At 46.2% G+C, this 20,825-nt stretch overlaps 1 protein-coding gene across 1 annotated transcript in view; it reads left to right on the top strand.

Annotated features, from left to right (window-relative positions):
• BIRC6 (baculoviral IAP repeat containing 6) overlaps nt 1-20,825 on the top strand; it is a 965,314-nt gene that overhangs the window by 606,214 nt on the left and 338,275 nt on the right. The window contains 1 exon segment of the mRNA XM_030196513.1: nt 7,707-8,007. Coding sequence (XP_030052373.1) covers nt 7,707-8,007 — 301 coding nt within the window.

The following is a 20,825-nucleotide window of genomic DNA, read 5'->3' as shown; positions in this document are numbered from 1 at the left end:
AGGCCAGCTTAGGAGTACCCTAATTAAGTTAATAACAATGTACCTACCTATATAGTTTAAGTTTAAAAAATTTGGCTCTCAAAAGAAATTTCAATCGTCGTACTGTTGATATTTGGCTCTGTTGACTAATGAGTTTGCCAACCACTGCCCTAGCAAAATGTTCTAGTCCACTCTGTTCAATATATCCTTTGTTGGGGAAGAGCGTATTAGCAAAAGGATCTAAAGGTCTTTTTACATGTGAATAAAAGTGTTACTTGAAAATTGCCTACCTTTTATTTATCTACTAGGATTTATTTACCTTGTATGCAGTAATAGTATAAATGTCAGGTTAATTTTATAAAAGGGTGATGTGCTTATGCATCTTTATTAAAATAGCCACCCAGAACCAGCAAAAGTAGCACACAGATCCTCAGGTATAAAAAACCTGCTTTGATGAAGGTGCAAGTGTGTGTATGTACTCTGTTCACACTTTATAACATTTGTCCATACATCACAGTCCTGCCGGGAGTGCCTAGGCATGGTGCATGTATGCACTTGCCATATTGATGACGCACTTATGTGCATGTATTCAGCTGCAAATTTTATATGAGCCTTTTCCACTTACAAAACATGCTTTACAGACAGAAAATGCTTTATAAAATTGCCCCTGTTTTGGTTTGGCCAGGGAGAACTTGATGTACATACAAGTACATGTCTTATTTTAGACCGAAAAATACTCGCAGAAAAAGTAGGCAGGTACATTTTCCCCTTAGGCAGTTTTTTAAATGAATGTATACACAAACCTTTACTTTTGAAAATTGGTGCAAAGTCCACGGGTAGAAAGCACTCACAGACTATGCAACTATATGGGCAGTGTAAAAATTGCCCTTTTTATTGGTATGCAGGTAGTATACAGAGTTTTTAAACAATAGTACCTTAAAACATAAGAATATAAAAAGTGCCATTAGTGAGTCAAACCAAAGTCAATAGACTCAGCATCCTGTCTCTGACAGTGGCCAGTCTGAGTCACAAAAACCCAGCGATCCCAAGTATTGCAGTGGCAGGCAATACATTTGCATTGCAGTTTGTGATAGCAGATTTCTATTATCATCTGTAGCAATACATCCTTGCTTTTTCTCCATCTTCTCCCTGTACATGATTAATGGACTTGCTGCAGTCCAAAGTCTTATCTCAGATTACTTCAAAGAACAGCAAAAGGACTTTAAGCCTTGGATCCTCCCCTGCCCCTTTCCACAGACCCCCCACCCTTGCTGATTCCCCATGTTTCATTAGCTTGTGATTTTTTTTTTAATTTATAAATGTTATTAATCAACACAATATGACCACGCTATACATATGCTACTTCAATTAGAAATGTCTACTAATGCCAAGTGGCTTACAACTTATCACAACAATTTGCTTTTCATTTTCTCCCCCCCCCCCCCAAGCTTGTGATTTATGTATACTGCTGCAAACCATGTTAATATTGAGCTACTTTATATGCATTTACATGCATTGCAACTCATTGATATATATAATCCAGCCTGCTCCAGCCCGCCTGACCCAGCTCCCCCTGCTCGTCCCAATCCATCTGCTCCAGCCTCCGTCGGATCCAGCTCTTCCTGCTCGTCCCAGCCCATCTGCTCCAGCCTCCATCGGATCCAGCTCTTCCTGCTCGTCCCAGCCCATCTTCTCCAGCCTCCGTCGGATCCAGCTCTTCCTGCTTGCTCCATCTGCCTGCCTGCTCTGATCCATCTGCTCCATCTGCCTGCTCCAGTTCGCTCCGTCGGATCCAGCTTCTTCCTGCTTGTTCCAGCTGTTCCAGCCCACCTAATCCAGCTTGCTCCAGTCAGCCTGATCCAGCTCTCCAGCCATCTGCTCCTACTGTTCCAGCCCGCGTAATCCTGCTTGCTCCTGCCAGCCTGATCCAGCTTCTCCAGCCTCCCCTGCTCGTTCCAGTCCATCTGCACCAGCTTGTTCCAGCCCGCCTGATCCAGCTTCCAGTCCATCCGCACCAGCTTGCTCCACCCCACCTGATCCAGCTTCTCCTGCCCATTCCAGTCCATCTTCACCAGCTTGTTCCAGCCCGCCTGATCAGCTTTCCCCTGCCTGCTGCCTGCCCCAGCTGTTCCAGCCCGCTTGATCGAACTTATCCCAGCCCGCCTGATCCAGCTTGTCCAACTTGGCTGCTCACTCACTCCCTACCTCTCTCACTACCTATGGCCCCCATTCACATTCTATTCCTCGCCCTATCCCTCCCCAATCTCTTCCCCCTCCCTCCGCGCTATACCACACGAACTCACTACCCATCCCCCCCGTCCTGCTCACTACTGCAATACCCTACCTACCCCCATCACCTCACCATCCCTACTGTCCTCCTCCTCTTTCCTAGCTCTCAACCTCCAACACCTCCTTCCTGCCATCAACCCTTCCCCATTCCTCGTCAGCACATCCCACCTTCGGCGCCTTCATCGCCCTACCTCCCCCACCCTTCTCCGCTCTCTCTTGCTCCTTCTCTTGCTATCCGCGGGAGACATCAATCCCAACCCAGGTCCTCCACACATGTCCTCATCCTCATCTCATCTATGCAAACGTTCCCGCGATTTCTCCAATCTCATCTCCATTCCCTTCCTCCCTCCCCTTCTCGTGTGCCCTGTGGAATGCCCACTCAATCTGCAACAAACTTACCTTCACCCATGATCTCTTCATCTCTCATTCCCTCCATCTGCTCGCCCTAACCGAAACCTGGCTCACCCCTGACGACTCTGCCTCAGTCGCAGCCCTCTGCCACGGAGGATACCTTTTCTCCCATTCGCCCCGCACAGCTAGCTGCGGTGGCGGCGTTGGCTTACTACTTTCGCCCTCCTGCAGTTTTCAACCCCTCCTCCTACCACAGTCTCACTGCTTCTCATCCTTTGAAGTCCACTCCATCCGTCTACTCTACCCGCTACCACTCCGAGTTGCAATCATCTACCACCCCCCTGATAAGTCCCTCCCTTCCTTCCTTACTGACTTCGATGCCTGGCTCTCCGTTTTTCTTGAGCCCTTATCCCCATCCCTCATTCTTGGTGACTTCAACATACACACTGATAACCCATCCGACTCGTACGCTTCTCAATTCCTCACCCTCACCTCCTCCTTCAACCTCCAACTGAGCTCCACCACCCCTACTCACAAATCTGGTCACTGTCTTGATCTCGTCCTCTCTTCTACCTGCTCGCCCTCTAATCTTTGTGTCTCTGCTCTCCCCATTTCTGACCATCACCTGATCACATTTACACTTCATCACCCTCCCCCTCAGTCCCGCCCAACACTAACCACTACCTCCAGGAACCTCCAGGCTGTTGACCCCCCCACCTTATCTGCTACTATCTCTGATCTCCTCCCGTCTATCACGTCCTCCGAGTCTGTTGACAAGGCTGTTTCAATTACAATGCCACTCTCTTGTCCGCCCTAGACACCCTTGCACCATCTGTTTCCCGGCCCACAAGGCGCACTAATCCCCAGCCCTGGCTTAACCCCTTGCACCCGTTACCTTCGCTCCTGCTCCCGATCGGCTGAACGCCTATGGAGGAAATCTCGCACCCATACTGACTTCATTCACTACAAATTCATGCTATCCTCCTTCCAGTCCTCCCTATTCCTCGCCAAACAGGACTACTACACTCATTTGACTAATTCCCTCAGCTCTAACCCTCGTCATCTCTTCGCCACCCTCAACTCCCTCCTCAAAGTGCCCTCCGCTCCCACCCCCCCCCCCCCCTCACTCCTCAATCACTAGCGGACTACTTCCGCGACAAGGTCCAGAAGATCAACCTCGAATTCACCACTAAACCTTCTCCTCCTCTCCATCCTATCACCCACTCCCTCAACCAATCAACCCAGGCCGCCTTCTCCTCTTTTCCTGATATCACCGAAGAGGAAACCGCCCATCTTCTCTCCTCCTCGAAATGCACCACCTGTTCCTCAGACCCCATCCCCACCAACTTACTTATCACCATCTCTCCTACTATCACCCCCCCCCCCCATCTGTCATATCCTCAACCTCTCTCTCTCCACTGCTACTGTCCCTGACACCTTCAAGCATGCTGTTGTCACACCTCTCCTCAAAAAACCTTCACTTGACCCCACCTGTCCCTCCAACTACCGCCCCATCTCCCTCCTACCCTTCCTCTCCAAAATACTTGAACGCGCCGTTCACAGCCGTTGCACTGATTTTCTCGCCCCTCATACCATCCTCGATCCGCTTCAATCTGGCTTTCGCCCACTTCACTCGACAGAAACGGCACTATCCAAAGTCTGTAATGACCTGTTCCTCGCCAAATCCAAAGGTCATTACTCCATCCTCATTCTCCTTGACCTATCCGCCGCTTTTGACACTGTCAATCACAACTTACTTCTTGACATACTGTCCTCTTTTGGATTCCAGGGCTCTGTCCTCTCCTGGTTCTCCTCTTATCTCTCCCATCGTATCTTCAGAGTACATTCTCATGGTTCTTCCTCCACCCCCATACCGCTCTCTGTCGGAGTCCCTCAGGGTTCTGTCCTTGGACCCCTTCTTTTCTCTATCTACACCTCTTCCCTGGGCTCCCTGATCTCGTCTCATGGCTTCCAGTATCATCTTTATGCCGACGACACCCAGCTTTATCTCTCCACACCTGACATCACTGCGGAAACCCAGGCCAAAGTATCGGCCTGCTTATCCGACATTGCTGCCTGGATGTCCAACCGCCACCTGAAACTGAACATGGCCAAGACCGAACTTCTTGTCTTCCCACCCAAACCCACTTCTCCTCTACCTCCACTCTCTATTTCGGTTGATAACACCCTCATCGTCCCCGTCTCATCTGCCCGCAACCTCGGTGTCATCTTCGACTCCTCCCTCTCCTTCTCGGCGCATATCCAGCAGATAGCCAAGACCTGTCGCTTCTTCCTCTACAACATTAGCAAAATCCGCCCTTTCCTCTCTGAGCACACCACCCGTACTTTCATCCACTCTCTCGTTACCTCTCGCATTGACTACTGCAACCTACTCCTCACTGGTCTCCCACTTAGCCACCTATCCCCCCTTCAGTCCGTTCAGAACTCTGCTGCACGTCTTATATTCCTCCAGAACCGATACACTCATATCACCCCTCTCCTCAAGTCACTTCATTGGCTTCCGATCAGGTACTGCATTCAATTCAAGCTTCTGCTACTAACCTACAAATGTACTCGATCTGCAGCCCCTCCCTACCTCTCAACCCTCATCTCCCCCTACGTTACTACTACTACTACTATTTAGCATTTCTATAGCGCTACAAGGCATACACAGCGCTGCACAAACATAGAAGAAAGACAGTCCCTGCTCAAAGAGCTTACAATCTAATAGACAAAAAATAAATAAAGTAATCAAATCAATTAATGTGGACGGGAAGGAAGAGAGGAGGGTAGGTGGAGGCGAGTGGTTACAAGTGGTTACGAGTCAAAAGCAATGTTAAAGAGGTGGGCTTTCAGTCTAGATTTAAAGGTGGCCAAGGATGGGGCAAGACGTAGGGGCTCAGGAAGTTTATTCCAGGTATAGGGTGCAGCGAGACAGAAGGCGCGAAGTCTGGAGTTGGCAGTAGTGGAGAAGGGAACAGATAAGAAGGATTTATCCATGGAGCGGAGTGCACGGGAAGGGGTGTAGGGAAGGATGAGTGTGGAGAGATACTGGGGAGCAGCAGAGTGAGTACATTTAAAGGTTAGTAGAAGAAGTTTGAACAGGATGCGAAAACGGATAGGGAGCCAGTGAAGGGTCTTGAGGAGAGGGGTAGTATGAGTAAAGCGACCCTGGCGGAAGATGAGACGGGCAGCAGAGTTTTGAACCGACTGGAGAGGGGAGAGGTGACTAAGTGGAGAGGCCAGCAAGAAGCAGATTGCAGTAGTCTAAACGAGAGGTGACAAGGGTGTGGATGAGGGTTTTGGTAGAGTGCTCGGAAAGAAAGGGGCGGATTTTACGGATGTTGTAAAGAAAGAAACGACCCGTAACCTCCGCTCTCAAGACAAATCCCTCCTGTCAGTACCCTTCTCCACCACCGCCAACTCCAGGCTCCGCCCTTTCTGCCTTGCCTCACCCCACGCGTGGAACAAACTCCCCGAGCCCATACGCCAGGCCCCCTCCCTGCCCATCTTCAAATCTCTGCTTAAAGCCCACCTCTTCAATGTTGCTTTCGGCAACTAACCTCTACACCTCTACCCAGGAAAGCTAGACTGCCCCAACTTGACATTTTGTTCTTTAGATTGTAAGCTCCTTTGAGCAGGGACCGTCCTTCTTGGTTTGTTTTGTACAGCGCTGCGTAACTCTAGTAGCGCTCTAGAAATGTTAAGTAGTAGTAGTAGTATTTTATGGTATGACATTTTGTAATAATAGTAACACAAATTTCTGTTTTACTGTTAACACTGTTTTTAGCACATGCTAGGCACCAAAGCACTTTATTGTAACTTTTTTTATTTAATTGCTTAAATCTAGAGGGATTGGAGACAATTAGAGGGGCATAATTGAAAGGGACGCCCAAGTTTTGCTGAGGATGTCCTCGCAAAAAGTCCCGATGGAGGGGCGGGGAAACCCATATTATCAAAACAAGATGGACGACCCTCTTTCGTTTCGATTATATGGTCGTGGACGCCCAAATGCTGACCTTTAGGTCGTCGTTAGAGATGGTCGTCCCTAGACTTGGTCGTTTCTGATTTTCGGCGATAATGGAAACCAAGGACACCCATCTCAGAAATGACCAAATGCAAGCCCTTTGGTCGTGGGAGGAGCCAGCATTTGTAGTGCAGTGGTCCTCTTAACATGCCAGGACACCAACTGGGCACCCTAGGGGGCACTGCAGTGGACTTCAGAAATTGCTCCCTTACTTTGTGTACTGAGCCCCCCAAACTCCCCCCAAAACCCACTACCCACAACTGTACACCACTACCATAGCCCTTACGAGTGAAGGGGGCACCTAGATGTGGGTACAGTGGGTTTATGGTGGGTTTTGGAGGGCTCACATTTACCACCACAAGTGTAAGGTAGGGGTGGGGGGTGGGCCTGGGTCCGCCTGCCTGAAGTGCACTGCACCCACTAAAACTGCTCCAGGTACCTGCATACAGCTGTGATGGACCTGAGTATGACATTTGAGGCTGGCATAGATGCTGGCACAAAATATGTTTAAAGATTTTTGAGGGTGGGAGGGGGTTAGTGACCACTGGGGGAGTAAGGGGAGGTCATCCCCGATTCTGTTCGGTGGTCTTCTGGTCAGTTCGGGCACCTTTTTGTGCCTTGGTCGTAAGAAAAACATGACAAAGTGAAGTTGTCAAAGTGCTTGTCAGGGACGCCCTTTTTTTTCCATTATGGGTCGTGGACGTCCATTTGTTAGGCATGCTCAAGTCCTGCCTTCGCTACGTCTCTGACACGCCCCCATGAACTTTGGTCATCCCTGCGACGGAAAGCAGTTGAGAATGCCCAAAATCAGCTTTCGATTAGACCAATTTGGGCGAACCTGTGAGAAGGACGCCCATCTTCCGATTTGTGTCGAAAGATGGGCGTCCTGTTTCGAAAATGAGCCTGTTAGGCTGTCAACTGTCTGAAATAGCACTGACTGGAATATGTGGAAGATGCTATATGATGTTAGAAACTTCAGTTTATAAAGATGCAAAAAAGACAATTATGATGGTTCTCTGTGTAAAAGACAGTTTTACATATTGATTTATTTTAAATTAAGGTGAGTGCTCCAGTGGTTGCATCCACCACACAAGAAAAGCCAAAGGACAGTGATCAGTTTGAATGGGTAACCATTGAACAGTCTGGAGAGCTTGTTTATGAGGCTCCAGAAACCATTGCTGCAGAGCCTCCACCAATAAAATCAACAGTTCAGACGATGTCTCCCATTCCTGCTCATTCATTGGCTGCCTTTGGATTGTTTCTTCGTCTTCCTGGCTATGCAGAAGTTCTTCTGAAAGAAAGAAAACATGCTCAGTGCCTGTTGAGGCTGGTGCTTGGAGTTACTGATGATGGGGAAGGCAGTAAGTAATTTTATTTTTAATCTTTAATATATCTGTAGCCAGTTAATTATGGTTTTAACTCTTCAGAGTGTGGTATTTAATATAGATCTTGGTAAAGTAGGTTTGTTGTAGACTATTGTAGTGATACTGGGCCTCGGTGGACAACTGGAAACAATATCACTAGCTGTAGTTAATTTTGTGGAAGTCTCCATTAAATGGTGCTGATGAGGTTCTTTTTGATTTCTACTGCTATGATGAATTTTCTGACTTGTCCAGCTACACTGTGCTTTGAAAAGACCTGATTTATTTATTTATTATTTAGATTTTGCTCACACCTTTTTCAGTAGTAGCTCTAGGTGAGTTACATTCAGGTACTCTGGATTTTTCTCTGTCCCAGGAAGGCTCACAATCTAGGTGATATTACTATTCACAGCTTTTTAAAAATGTATTCTTGAAGGCATGTCATCTATTTTGTCATCGGAGAGAGCAATCCACCTAAGTGGATGAACACCAACTCCCACGCAAATACAACAGCACAGAGAGAGTGGGAAGTGGACCAATGATTCCAGGAGAACGGGAGATAAGATTTCAAAGAACCACTTTATTCAATGACTCATTTTGTCATCCACATTTATCAGTTGCATTCCATCATTTATTTTAAAAGCTTTAAAAAAAGATTGATTTCTAATTCTAGCAGTTGTGCTGTTGAAAGAAACATTACACAAAATCAGGTCATTCTTCTTGAATTCAACTCTAGTGTTTAATGTTAATTATACTTGATATACCACACAATTCGAAAACGGTCAAGATGATGTACGTAATAAGTTGAACGCAAAAAAGCAACTCAATATAATCAGTAATAAGGCACATCTTCACTTGCTTTAACTAAACAATTTCCTATTCCAATGAAGGAGCAATTGCATTTCAAAATGTTTGTCAGTCTGCATCTTCCTGAAAACATAATCCCCGGATTTTATATAGGTTGCCCAAAGTTGGGCAGCCAAATTTGGGCGCAGAACCCAGATACACATGCAAACTAATTAGTTAATGAGCCATTAACAATCAACAATTTTGAGGTACATACGCATCTGCCCTAGGCGCTATTCAATAAAATGTGTGCCTGTTTCATAGCATGCAACTCAAAAGGGGAGTGGCTATGGCAGGAGCATGAGCACAATAGGGGGCATTCCCAGAAGTTAGGTGCAATATAATAGAATACTATCATTTGCATGCCCAACTGCCAAAAATTATATGTCATCATTTACACCAGATTTGGCAGGCATAAATGCTGATTTCCAAAGTTAAGCACAAAATCCACACTAAGCTAGTATTCTAGAGTGCTCAGCATGGAGCACCCTCAATAGAATACTAGTTTAGCATGGATCTTTCCAGTGCTTAACTTTGGGCACCATTTACTGAATTCCCCCCAGTTGTCTGCTCATGCTGAAAAGGCTTTCAGCAGGAGCAGAAGACAAGCCAGTGTTATACTTCAAAAACAGTTCCTCGATACAAGGAAATTGTGATACACAGATCACTTCATGAAAATTGTCATTTAGAAATAGGTTTAATTCAGCAACAACAACACTTCTGTTGCTGCTGTCAACATTTTGAAAACAGAAGTAGTCATTCTCATCAACAGTCTCTACTAGATGAAGCTGGTGCAGTTTGTTCTAATGACCACCATTTTCTTGGCTTTGAAAAGAAGTTCTTTGTAGTTCATCTTCTTTTCATCATCTTCAACCCAACAAAAGCGAAACTGTGGCAAAATAATTGCTGCCAGAATCAAATCTTTGCAATCAAGATAATGACCAAAGCAGGGCGTGGCTCCTCGAGAGGTCGATCATTGCTCAGTGTCTAGATATAGAGCATGGCGAGCATGGCTTTTACTTGGTAGATGGGACATGTCTCTGTCTTTGGAGCACAGCCCATTCTGTTGACCATTTCACAGGGCTCCATTCCGGAAGCTGCAGTTTGAGTATAGCCTGACTGCTTCTCTGAGTTTGGAGCATAGATCCTTTTTCCATATTCAGTTTTTTGTGGTTTCTTATGTTGCGTGTTAACATTCATGTTTACTTCCTGCTGACAGCAGTTTTGGAGGTCGTTCACGTTGTACTTCCATTTCCTTTCGGACGTTTTCCTGTTTTCTGTTTCCTGACAACGTCTTTGTATGCTGTGGGCAAACACTGCCCCTGTATTGCTGCAGGTTTGCAACGTTTCTGCATTTTGCAGACAGCATCCTTTTCTGCTGTATGGTTTCCTGTTCTCTAGAAGTAGAGCAACTGCCCTCCCTGTGATAGCGGTAGGCCTCTTCTATGTGCATACAGCATGGCACATTCTCTGCATGTGGAGCATTCTTCCATGTTTGACCCAGGGCTGTGGCTCTGTTTATACTTTGTGGGACTGGGGTCCAACTTTGGATGTAGGGCATGGTCCCATCTCTGGTTTCCTCTCTGTGGTAGAGCTTTCCTCCTTCTGTGGAAGTGGAGCTCTCTATCTCGGGGTGTACAGCCCATCTTTCAGACCTCAGCATGACTCCATCTTTGATGGTTTAGCATGGCTCCATCTCTGCATGTGTAGCTTATGTATATCTCTCTAGGTGTCCATATGGCTTCCTCTTGGCCAATTCATTAGTTCTCCTGCTATCATTCTCTGGTATTCCCCTATTTGATATACCTGCCCCCATCATTATTTAGGGGATGCTACCTTCTCCATGTCTTCATAGGCACAGCTTCTTTTCGACAGGCCTGGTTATCTCAGCTGCTAGTTCCCGTCCCGAGCATTGGCTTCTGTCATATCTGGGAAGTGGAGTCTTCAGCGGTGCCTGGAATTGCAGCTTTCTCAGTTGCACTTACTTCAGCTATTCTGGCCTTCAATGACAACAGTGCAGAGGAACAGATGCATCATTATGCTGGGAGCGCTGTATTCCTCCCACACCACATTATCTTCGGACACGTCCCTTTCAGGGGTCGCTAGCTGTGCCTGATGCGTTTCTAGAGTTGCCTGATCCTCATCTATGGTGTGCTGAGTTTTGGGGGCTTGCTTCTCATGTTTGTAGGTAATCATTCCAGTTTCTGTGGTGATAGGTTCTCAGCCTTCCTTAGGTTTCATGGCTACTACCTGCGCCTTGCTGCCTGCAGCTGATACCATGGCTCTACTTCTGTCCTCTGTTGCGATTTTCTGAACTCTAGGTGAATTTGGGACTTCTTAGTGGTTTCAATTGCTGTCTAGTGCTTCCATTTGGGGGGGGGGGGGGTCATCCTTTTTTTTCTGCTTGGCTTGGGTTCCCACTTAAGTTCTGCAGTTTGTGGCTGCTTGGGACCTGTTCGCCATCGTTGAGGCTTTCTTTGGTTAGTTTGTTTTTTGATCCACCCAACTTGGGGCACTGCTTTGCTACATCCCATTGGTCTGAACTGGTCTGATATTGATGACAAGGAAAGTAAAATTATGATTTACCTGATAATTTTCTTTCCTTTGATCATACCAGAACAGTCCAGATGCCCTCCCTGTCTTGTTGCTCCTTATATGTTCTTTAAGTGGAGATCACAGATTCCATTTTTTTCCCTCTTTGGCATCACTGTCTCACGTCTGGTGACTCAGTGTCATACCTAGATGTCAGTTGAGTTTCGACTCCTCCTGTAAGTCAACAATTCCAGTCTCTCTCTATGGTTGGTGATGCAAATTGTAGGCACCATTGCTTGGCTATTTGAAATACTGATCATTCTAGGCTGCACATGCCCTTAAGGGCGAAGAACTTGGAACTGTTTTCCTCTGTCACCTTCCGCCAGTGGATGGACATAACCCATTAATCTGGATTGGTCTGGTATGAATAAAGGAAAGAAAGTTATCAGGTAAGACACAATTTCACCTTTTTTTGTTTTTGACTGGGTGACCAGAGAGTTGGATCAAGGGAGAGCTCTAGATGTAGTGTATTTAGATTTTAACAAAGCCTTTGACACAGTTCCGCATAGAACTTGAGCTACTACTGAACAAGGTGTGAGCAAAATCTAAATAAATAGATGACTAATAAATAAACTGAGTGCCCTCGGTATGGGCCTTAAAGTGACTGACTGGATTAGGAACTAGTTGAGTGGAAGGCGACAGAGGGTAGTGATAAATGGAGCTCATTCAGAGGAAAAGGATGTTAGTCACCAGTAGTGTGCTGCAAGGTTCTGTTCTTGGGCCGGTTCTTTTTAACATTTTTGTAAGTGATATTGCTGAAGGGCTGTCTGGTAAGGTTTGCCTCTTTGTGGATGATACCAAAATCTGCACTAGGGTAGACACCCCTGATGGGGAGGATAACATGAGGAAGGTCTTAGCGGAGCTAGAAGAATGGTCTGGAATTTGGCGGCTTAGATTTAATGCTAAAAAATGCAGGGTCATGCATTTGGGCTGCAAAAATCTGAGGGAATGGTACTGTTTAGGGGGTGAAGAACTTGCATGCACGAAAGAGGACCAAGACTTGGGAGTGATCTTAAGGTGGCCAAACAAGTAGAAAAGGCAATGGCGAAATCTAGAAGGATACTTGGATGCATAGGGAGAGGAATGGCTAGTAGAAAAAGGAGGTGATGGTACCCCTGTATAAGACTCTGGAGACCTCTTTTAGAATATTGTGTTCAATTCTGGAGATTGCACCTTCAAATAGATATAAACAGGATGGAGTTGATCCAGAGAGCAGCTACTAAAATGGTCAGTGGTCTTCATTATAAAACGTATGGGGACAGACTTAAAGATCTCAATATGTATTCTTTAGAAGAAAGGCAGGAGAGTGGAGATATGATAGAGACATTTAAATACCAATGTGGCATAAATGCACAGAAGGCGAGTCTCTTTCAATTGAAAGGAAGCTCTGGAGTAAGAGGGCATAGGATGAAGGTGAAAGGGGATAGACTCTGAAGTAACCTAAGGAAATACTTCTTCACGGAAAGGGTGGTGAATTTGTGGAACGGCCTCCCAATGGAAGTGGTGGAGGCATAAATAGTATCTGGCTTCAAGAGAGCTTGGGACAAGTACATAGGATCTCTAAGGGAGTGATAGGGAGAGTAGATGGCACAGATGGGCAAACTGGATAGGCCATATGGTCTTTATCTGCCTACATTTTTCTCTGTTTCTATGTTACAGTTAAGCCATGTATAGCCCACTAATACCATATCGAATAGTTCATAGCGGGTTACAGCAAAATAATAGGACACAATTCACTTAGGATGGCACAATTTAGCCAGAAAAGATCAGATCATACTTAAAGTTAATAATTATCTAAAATTGTTGATCGTATATCTACTAAATAGTAAAGTATTAAGGTTCATTTTAAACAGACCATAAACTGGGTAACAATCTCAAAGTTGATGGTAAGAATTCTGAGAATCTATCTTCTTGATATGCAAATAGACCTGATAAAAATTTCTTGGAAGTAATACCCGGGGACTTGGAAAATCAAATAAGAAACTTACGAGTATTATAACATTGTCCTGTTGAGTATTGCACCAAAGAAATCATATATTATAATATGGCTGCCAGTAACGGACGGGAAACCGTCGGCTCTGAGCATCCGTGGGTGTAATTTGGTATTTAAACGCAGTTGGGCTCATTTTTGCTGACCCTGAGCCTCTTCTTGGCCAGCTTACCACGGGGAACACGATTATTTGCTGACCGACAAGTCCAGACTGCTTGTTGCCGCCGTGTTGTGGCTTAACCGCCAGTTCTCTGTGGCCTACCTCGTCCGTGTTGTTACAGGCTGCGCGGTGTCCGTGTTCTCCTTACTGTGGGGAGCCTGCGAACATCTGACCCGCTCCCTCACCGTTGTTATCGCTTAGCTGTGTGGCTCTTCTCCTTCTTCCTGTGAGTCGGAGCACTGACGGTGGTGCTTGGAGAGGAGGAGCATGTGGTTCAGCACAACGGCTCCCGCTCTGTTATGCCTGCTTGTTTATTGTTGTCAAGCTCTGCCTTCTCCGCAATTACTCAGCTGGGGATTGCCGGCATCCCTCACAAATCAACTGTTCAACGGCGTCAAAGTTTTGGTGCTACTCAGTAGCGGGGGCTGTTCCGGATCCTGTGGTGGAGGACCTACCCGGCTACGTCCTGTGTGGAACAACATTTGTCCTGCTCCAATTGGTCACTCCTCCTCTGGCCTGGTCCTCGTTTCCACTTCCTCTGCTGCCATCATCTGTGCTCTCTTGTTCAAAGCACACAACTCAGCCTATGCCCTACACAAGCTGGATATCTTCACCTTTGCTGCCACCTGTTGACTGCACATAAGCTTGCTTGTCTGTGGGTTCTGTACTGCTTAAGAAGTGCAGTCCCTGCCATGCTTCACTCACAGTTCCTCTCCATTCTTTATTTTCTCACCCCCATCCGTGCCTCTCTCACTTCACTCATGTCTGACTGCAGTACCATTCCTGTACTTGTCACCGCTCGGAAAGCATCTAGGCTCTCTAACCATCTCTCTAAGTCTACTCTTTCTGGCCATCACTCCAGCGCTTTTCAGCGGCTTACTCTGCATCGCAGTTGCACCCCCAAGCAAAATCATCTTCAGTATATCTCTTGCACGGACAGTCAATCCGGATCCTTACCTCTCCATCAAAGTGGGCTACATTAATGCACGGTCTGTGGTTAACAAGATGGAAACTATCTCACTGGCTCACCACAGATGAACTCGACCTTCTCTTTATCACGGAAACGTGGATACATGACTCTAAGGACCCTATTCTCCTAGACCTGTGCCCCCCGGCTTCAAAATTGTGCACTGGACCAGGCCGGGGAAAAGAGGTGGGGGCCTTGCCCTGATTTATCACTTGGGCCTCCGAGTTGACTCCCTGGCTGAATCCATATCGCCCAGTCTCCAGATCACTTCCATCAAGGTCTACAGCAGCTCTCTAGAAGATTGTCTCTGTTGTATTCTGTTCTACAGGCCACCAGACAATTGGGCTGCCAGTGAGGCAGATTTCATGGACTTTCTCTCCACTTCCTGCACCAATTATTCCAGCCTCCTTGTTCTTGGTGACTTGAACCTCCATTTAGAAAATCAGCACTCTCCCAGCACTTTCCAATGCCTGAGTTTCCTCAAACTCCTGGATCTTCATTATCCTGATCGGCATCCAACACACTTAAAAGGCCATACCCTTGATCTCTTTGCCTACAAGCTCCTTAATAACTCTGTCCTCTGTGTAGCTAATGCTGCATGGTCAGCCGTCCCTTGGTCTGATCACTACCAACTAAGGTTTGCACTCCGCTGGCGGAAGAATAGCCATCCACTTTCCGAAGAGCCTACCACTTACTATACAAGAGGGGAAGTTGACCTCAAATCATTTTGGGAGCAAATTTATGGGTGTGGCTGGCATGCAAACACAGACTCCTTTGATTACCTCACTCGTTGGGAGAACTGGTGTCAATGCATCTTAGACGGACTTGCACCTTTGCAACTTAAATCCTCCTTCCACCGCAAATCTAAAGCTTGGTTTACTCTTGACCTTAAAGCGCTAAAACAACAAACTAGGCGGCAGGAAAGAGCTTGGTATAAGTCTAAAGGCGACCACACCTTGTCAGCTTGGAAGCTCTCACTTCGCATTTACAAATATGAAATCAAACAGGCCAAAAGAGCTTTCTACCAGAAAAAAATTCAAACGGTTATGCTGGATGCACAGAAGCTCTACAGTCAGCTGAATTCCTTACTTGACACCACCCCAGTTACTTCACCAAGTGAGGGCATGCCATCAGCGATCCAGTTGGCCAACCATTTCAGGGGAAAAATCCTTCTACTTTGGAACTCGCTTCCTCTAAGCTCCTCTAGTGCTGCTGATTTCCTTCAAGGCCTTGCGCCCATACATAGCCCTTGCCCAGCTGACCGTCATTGGTCCACCTTTGAGCCAGTCACCACTGAGATGGTCTGTCTGGCCCTTCGCAAATTTTCACGTACGCACTGCAAGCTGGATAGCTACCCTAACTACCTGCTGCAATCGGCGCCAGAATGTTTTGTTGCTGACTTTACATCCTATCTTAACTACGTGCTCCAGCATGGGCGCTTCCCCGTTGATCATGGCCATATTCTCCTGACACCAATCCCGAAGGACCCGAAGTGTGAGCCTAGTATTATTAATAACTACCGCCCTGTTGCTACAATCCCATTGCTTGTCAAGACTATGGAAACTTGGTGAATTCTCAGCTTGCTGATTATTTGGACAAATTTTCGATTCTTCATGCCTCCCAATCTGGATTCCGACCCCACCACAGTACTGAGACAGTACTGGTTACTCTCCTGTCCAACTTTAGAAAGGAGCTGTCTTTTGGAAAAAACATCTTATTTCTTTGATATGTCGAGCGCGTTCGACATGGTTGACCACAATCTCCTTATGTTGCTAGCTGAAAATGGTGTTTGAGGTACTGTCTTGGATTGGTTTCGGGAATTTCTGTCTTGCTGATCCTATTGGGTCAAAGTCCAGTCCTCTATTTCACCATCCTGGAGATCTTGTTGTGGGGTTCCTCAAGGCTCACCCCTTTCGCCTACCCTGTTCAACATCATGATGGTACCTCTGACAACGGCCCTTCACAACCATGGCCTGAATCCCTACATCTGTGCTGACGATGTGACTATCTACATCCCCTTCCAGTCTTCCATAACCAAAATCTCAGCAGAAATTCAGAACAGTCTTGCCATGATGGTCAATTGGGCTAACATATTTAAGTTTAAACTTAATCAGGAAAAAACGCAGTGCCTCATCCTCTTCTCCCAGTTCAACAAGTCTATACCGGGCATGGTTACTTTGCAGAACTTCTCCGTTCCTGTCGCAGCAAGTTTGAAACTCCTTGGGGTCATTCTGGATCCCCATTTAACTCTTGAGCTTCAAGTCTCGTCAATCACGAAGTGAATGTTCCTTTCCATGAGGTCCCTTAGGCGTATCAAGCAGTACCTACCATTTGCCCTATTCAGGACACTAATCCATTCCCTCGTCTTGAGCCATTTCGACTACTGCAATGGAATTTACACCAGTTGTAAGGAGCACGCTCTTAAGAAACTCCAGACAGCGCAGAACACGGCTGCGAGGCTGCTATTTGGCAAATCTCGATTTGAGGCAGCAACACTCCTTCATGAGAAGCTCCACTGGCTCCCAATCAAAGAACGGATTGAATTCAAAGTCTGTGCTGTTACCCACAAGATTGTATATGGGGACGCTCCAGCCTATATGTTCAGCCTGATCGACCTCCCGCCCAGAGACTCCGAGAAGTCGTCCCACACCTATCTCAATCTCCACTTTCCTAACTGCAGGAACTTAAGATACAAGCTGCTCTTTGCCTCTTCATTTTGCTTCCAGTGTCCCCGTTATTGGAACGCTCTGCCATCAACGTTAAAAGAGACTACTGATCACAGTCTATTCAAGAAATCCCTAAAGACCTACCTATGTGATAGTTCATTCTCCTCAGCTGCTTGATCTTCTGCATCTCCGCCTTCCTTTCCCCTGCTCTTTCCCTCTCTTCCCCTCATCTACTTTATTCTCTGCTTTGCACTAGAACTATTATGTTGTACTTTTCATCAAACGTTGTAAGCCACATAGAGCCTGCCTTGGTGGGATTATGCGGGATATAAATGTTCACAATAAATAAATATATTGTGGTACTATACCCTGGGTTATCTTCCATAAAAGACATCCCAATTTAAAAATGATCCTCGCCTGAACTTTAAGCCAATGAAGCTTAATAAAATAACCCATAACTCTATCTGATTTCTTAAGTGAACAGTAAAGTTCTGAATAGTCTGGATTTTTTCAGCAAATATTTTGGCAACCCCAAATAGACACTGTTGCAATTATCCAATTTAATAAGAATCAGAGACTGTACCACCAGTTGAAATAATTCTACTTGGGAGATATTTACGAATAGCCCGTACCTTTCTCATGGTATAAAACAAACTTGTGATTAGTGACTTTATCTGTGATTCCATGGAAAGTTTATTGTCCAGAATGATACCTAAAATTTTAATAGATTGATCTAAAATGAAACATTCACCATCCTGATTCTTTGTCTCCCATAAAAAGAAATTTAGTTTTATATGTATTCAGTTTCAAATAATGTTTACTTATCTACTATAATAAAAAGCACCTCCAACGTTCTGAAGCTGACTCCGTGGCAGTGAAGGGTTTGTAGGGTTTGTGCTGCCTGTAATGCTGTATCCATCTCCTGTCCTGACGTTTGCGTGCTTCCTAGTTCGTCACAAGCAGCAGTGACCAACCACATGATATCAGCACGAGGCACACCAACGTACCCTCAGTCCGCGTCCAACATCGCCGGCATCAACACTGCCGGTACCGCCGCCGCTACCACCCTCTGCAAGCCACTCACGGCCTCCCTGACAACCCCCCTCCCAGACACATGACGCCCTCCCCCCTGGGTCCACAGCCAACGTTGCCTTCGCTCACTCCTCCACCGCCCCCCCCCCCCCCATGTCACCACCGCTCCCCCCCTCCATCCCCCTCCGAGGTTGCCAAAGCCATTGCTCCCCCCTCCACCCCCACCCTCCGTCTGGGCCGGGCCCCCTGCATTGAAATCGCAGTCTCACCTCCGTGAAAGCAGCGCTGCAGGCAGCAGAACGCCTCCCTTCAGCCCTCCTTCCCTCCTTGCGTCCCGCCCTTGCAGAAGTTGCGTCAGACGAGGGCAGGATACAGGGAGGGAAGGAGGCCTGAAGGGAGGCGTTCTGCTGCCTGTAGCACTGCGTTCACAGAGGTGAGACTGCAGCGCTGGGCCCCCCCTTGGAGCCCTGGGCCCGCGGAATTTTGTCCCCCCGCCCCCCCCTCTCGGCAGCTATGTCTCCACCCCCTCCCAGTTCAGCGGGGGGGGGGGGGGATCCTGAGACCAGATGGAGGGAGGGGTCCTGAGTGGGGGTGGAGGGGGTCCTGAGACCAGGATGGAGAGGGGAGGGGGTCCAGAGACCTGAGAGAGGAGGGGGTCCTGAGACCAGAGAGGGAGGGGGGAGGGGGTCCTGAGACCAGAGAGGGAGGGGAGGTATCTCTGTCATACACACACTCTCTCTCACACAGTCAGTGTCTTTTTCTCTCTCTCTCTCTCCATCTCACACACACTCTATCACATTCACTCTCTATGTGTCACACAGTCACTCTCAACCACTCTCTCGGTCTCACAGAGAGTCTGTGTATCGCACACATACTCTCTCACACTCTGTCTCACACTCTCACACACACTGTATCTGTGTGAAACACGCTCTCTCACGCTCACTGTGGCTCACATACGCACTCGCACACACTCATTCTCACACACACACTCATTCTCATACACACACACTCTCACAGACACACTCACACCCATACTCACTCTGTCTCTGTCACACACACACACACACTTGCACATTCAGTCTCTCTCTCTCACACAGTTACTCTCACAACACTCTCTCTTAAACATACACACTCCGAGGAAAACCTTGCTAGCGCCTGTTTCATTTGTGTCAGAAACGGGCCTTTTTTACTAGTTACTTATGTTTGCATGCCATTAATATGTTTGGTTGTGTAAGATAATAAGATGCTCATTTTCAAAGCACATAGACTTACAAAGTTACATACTTTGTAAGTCTTTGTGCTTTGAAAATTAACCTCTAAATAAATATTAGCAAAACCACTTAAATTGAGCTTTTGCCTTCTGTTTTGGCTCAAGGGTGTTATTGGCTTATTCAGCCAAGTTGCCATGTTTTGAGCTTTTTAAAGCACATGTTAAGGAAATGTTTGTGCTACTATTCTGTTGAATCAATTTGGACTACTACAACATTTATGTGAATGTCCTTATTCCCTTAAAAAATGATAGAATAGTATAAGAGAATACTGACATTGTTGGTAGATCTGTCTTTCCTGCTAAGGCAAGTTATGTTTTACTTTTTATAGCTCATTCAGGGTACAAATCCTTTTTTACTGAAAAGATAACTGTAACTTAGGCTTCCAACCACCCCAATAAAAAGCTCTTACCAAACTTTTCAGTTTTCTTAAATCTTAACAGACTGAATCTGCAAAACATTAAAAATATTGCAAGAAGACCTTAGGAATTTGGAAGACTGGGCATCCAAATAGCAGATGAAATTTAATGTGGACAAATGCAAGGTGATGCAAATTTCAAAGAATAATCAGAATCATAAGTTACCTGATGCTAGGGTCAACCTTGAGGTCAGCGCTCAAGAAAAAGATCTAGGTGTCGTAGATAATATGCTGAAATCTTCTGCTCAGTTTACGGCGGTGGCCAAAAAAAGCAAACAGGATGCTAGGAATTATTAGGAAAGGGATGGTGAATAAGACCGAAAATACTATAATGTCTTTGTATCGCTCCATGGTGCGTCTGCACCTTGAGTATTGTGTTCAGTTCTGGTCGCCGTATCTCAAAAAAGATATAGCGGAATTGAAAAGGTTCAAAGAAGAGTTATGAAAATGGTAAAGGGGATAGAACTCTCTCGTAGGAGGAAAGGCTAAAGAGGTTAGGGCTCTTCAACTTGGAAAAGAGATAGATGAGGCGCGATATGACTGAGGTCTACAAAATCCTGAGTGGTGTAGAATGAATAGAAGTAAATCGATTTTTTTTACTCTTTCCAAAAGTACAAAGACTAGGGGACACACGAGAAAGTTACATGAAAATACTTTTAAAACAAATAGGAGGAAATATTTTTTCACTAAACGAATAGTTAAGCTCTGGAACTCTTTGCTGGAGTATGTGGTAACAGTGGTTACTGTATCTTGGTTTAAAAAAGGTTTGGACAAATTTGTGGAGGAAAAGTCCATAGTCTTCTATTGAGACAGACATGGGAAGCAACTGCTTGCCCTGGGATTTGTAGTCTGGAGTGTTGGCCATGATTTGGGTTTTTG

The sequence above is a fragment of the Microcaecilia unicolor genome, chromosome 3 (genome assembly GCF_901765095.1).
Source record: "Microcaecilia unicolor chromosome 3, aMicUni1.1, whole genome shotgun sequence".
NCBI classification, from domain to species: Eukaryota; Metazoa; Chordata; class Amphibia; order Gymnophiona; family Siphonopidae; genus Microcaecilia; species Microcaecilia unicolor.
This window is presented reverse-complemented; position numbering and strand designations above follow the sequence as displayed.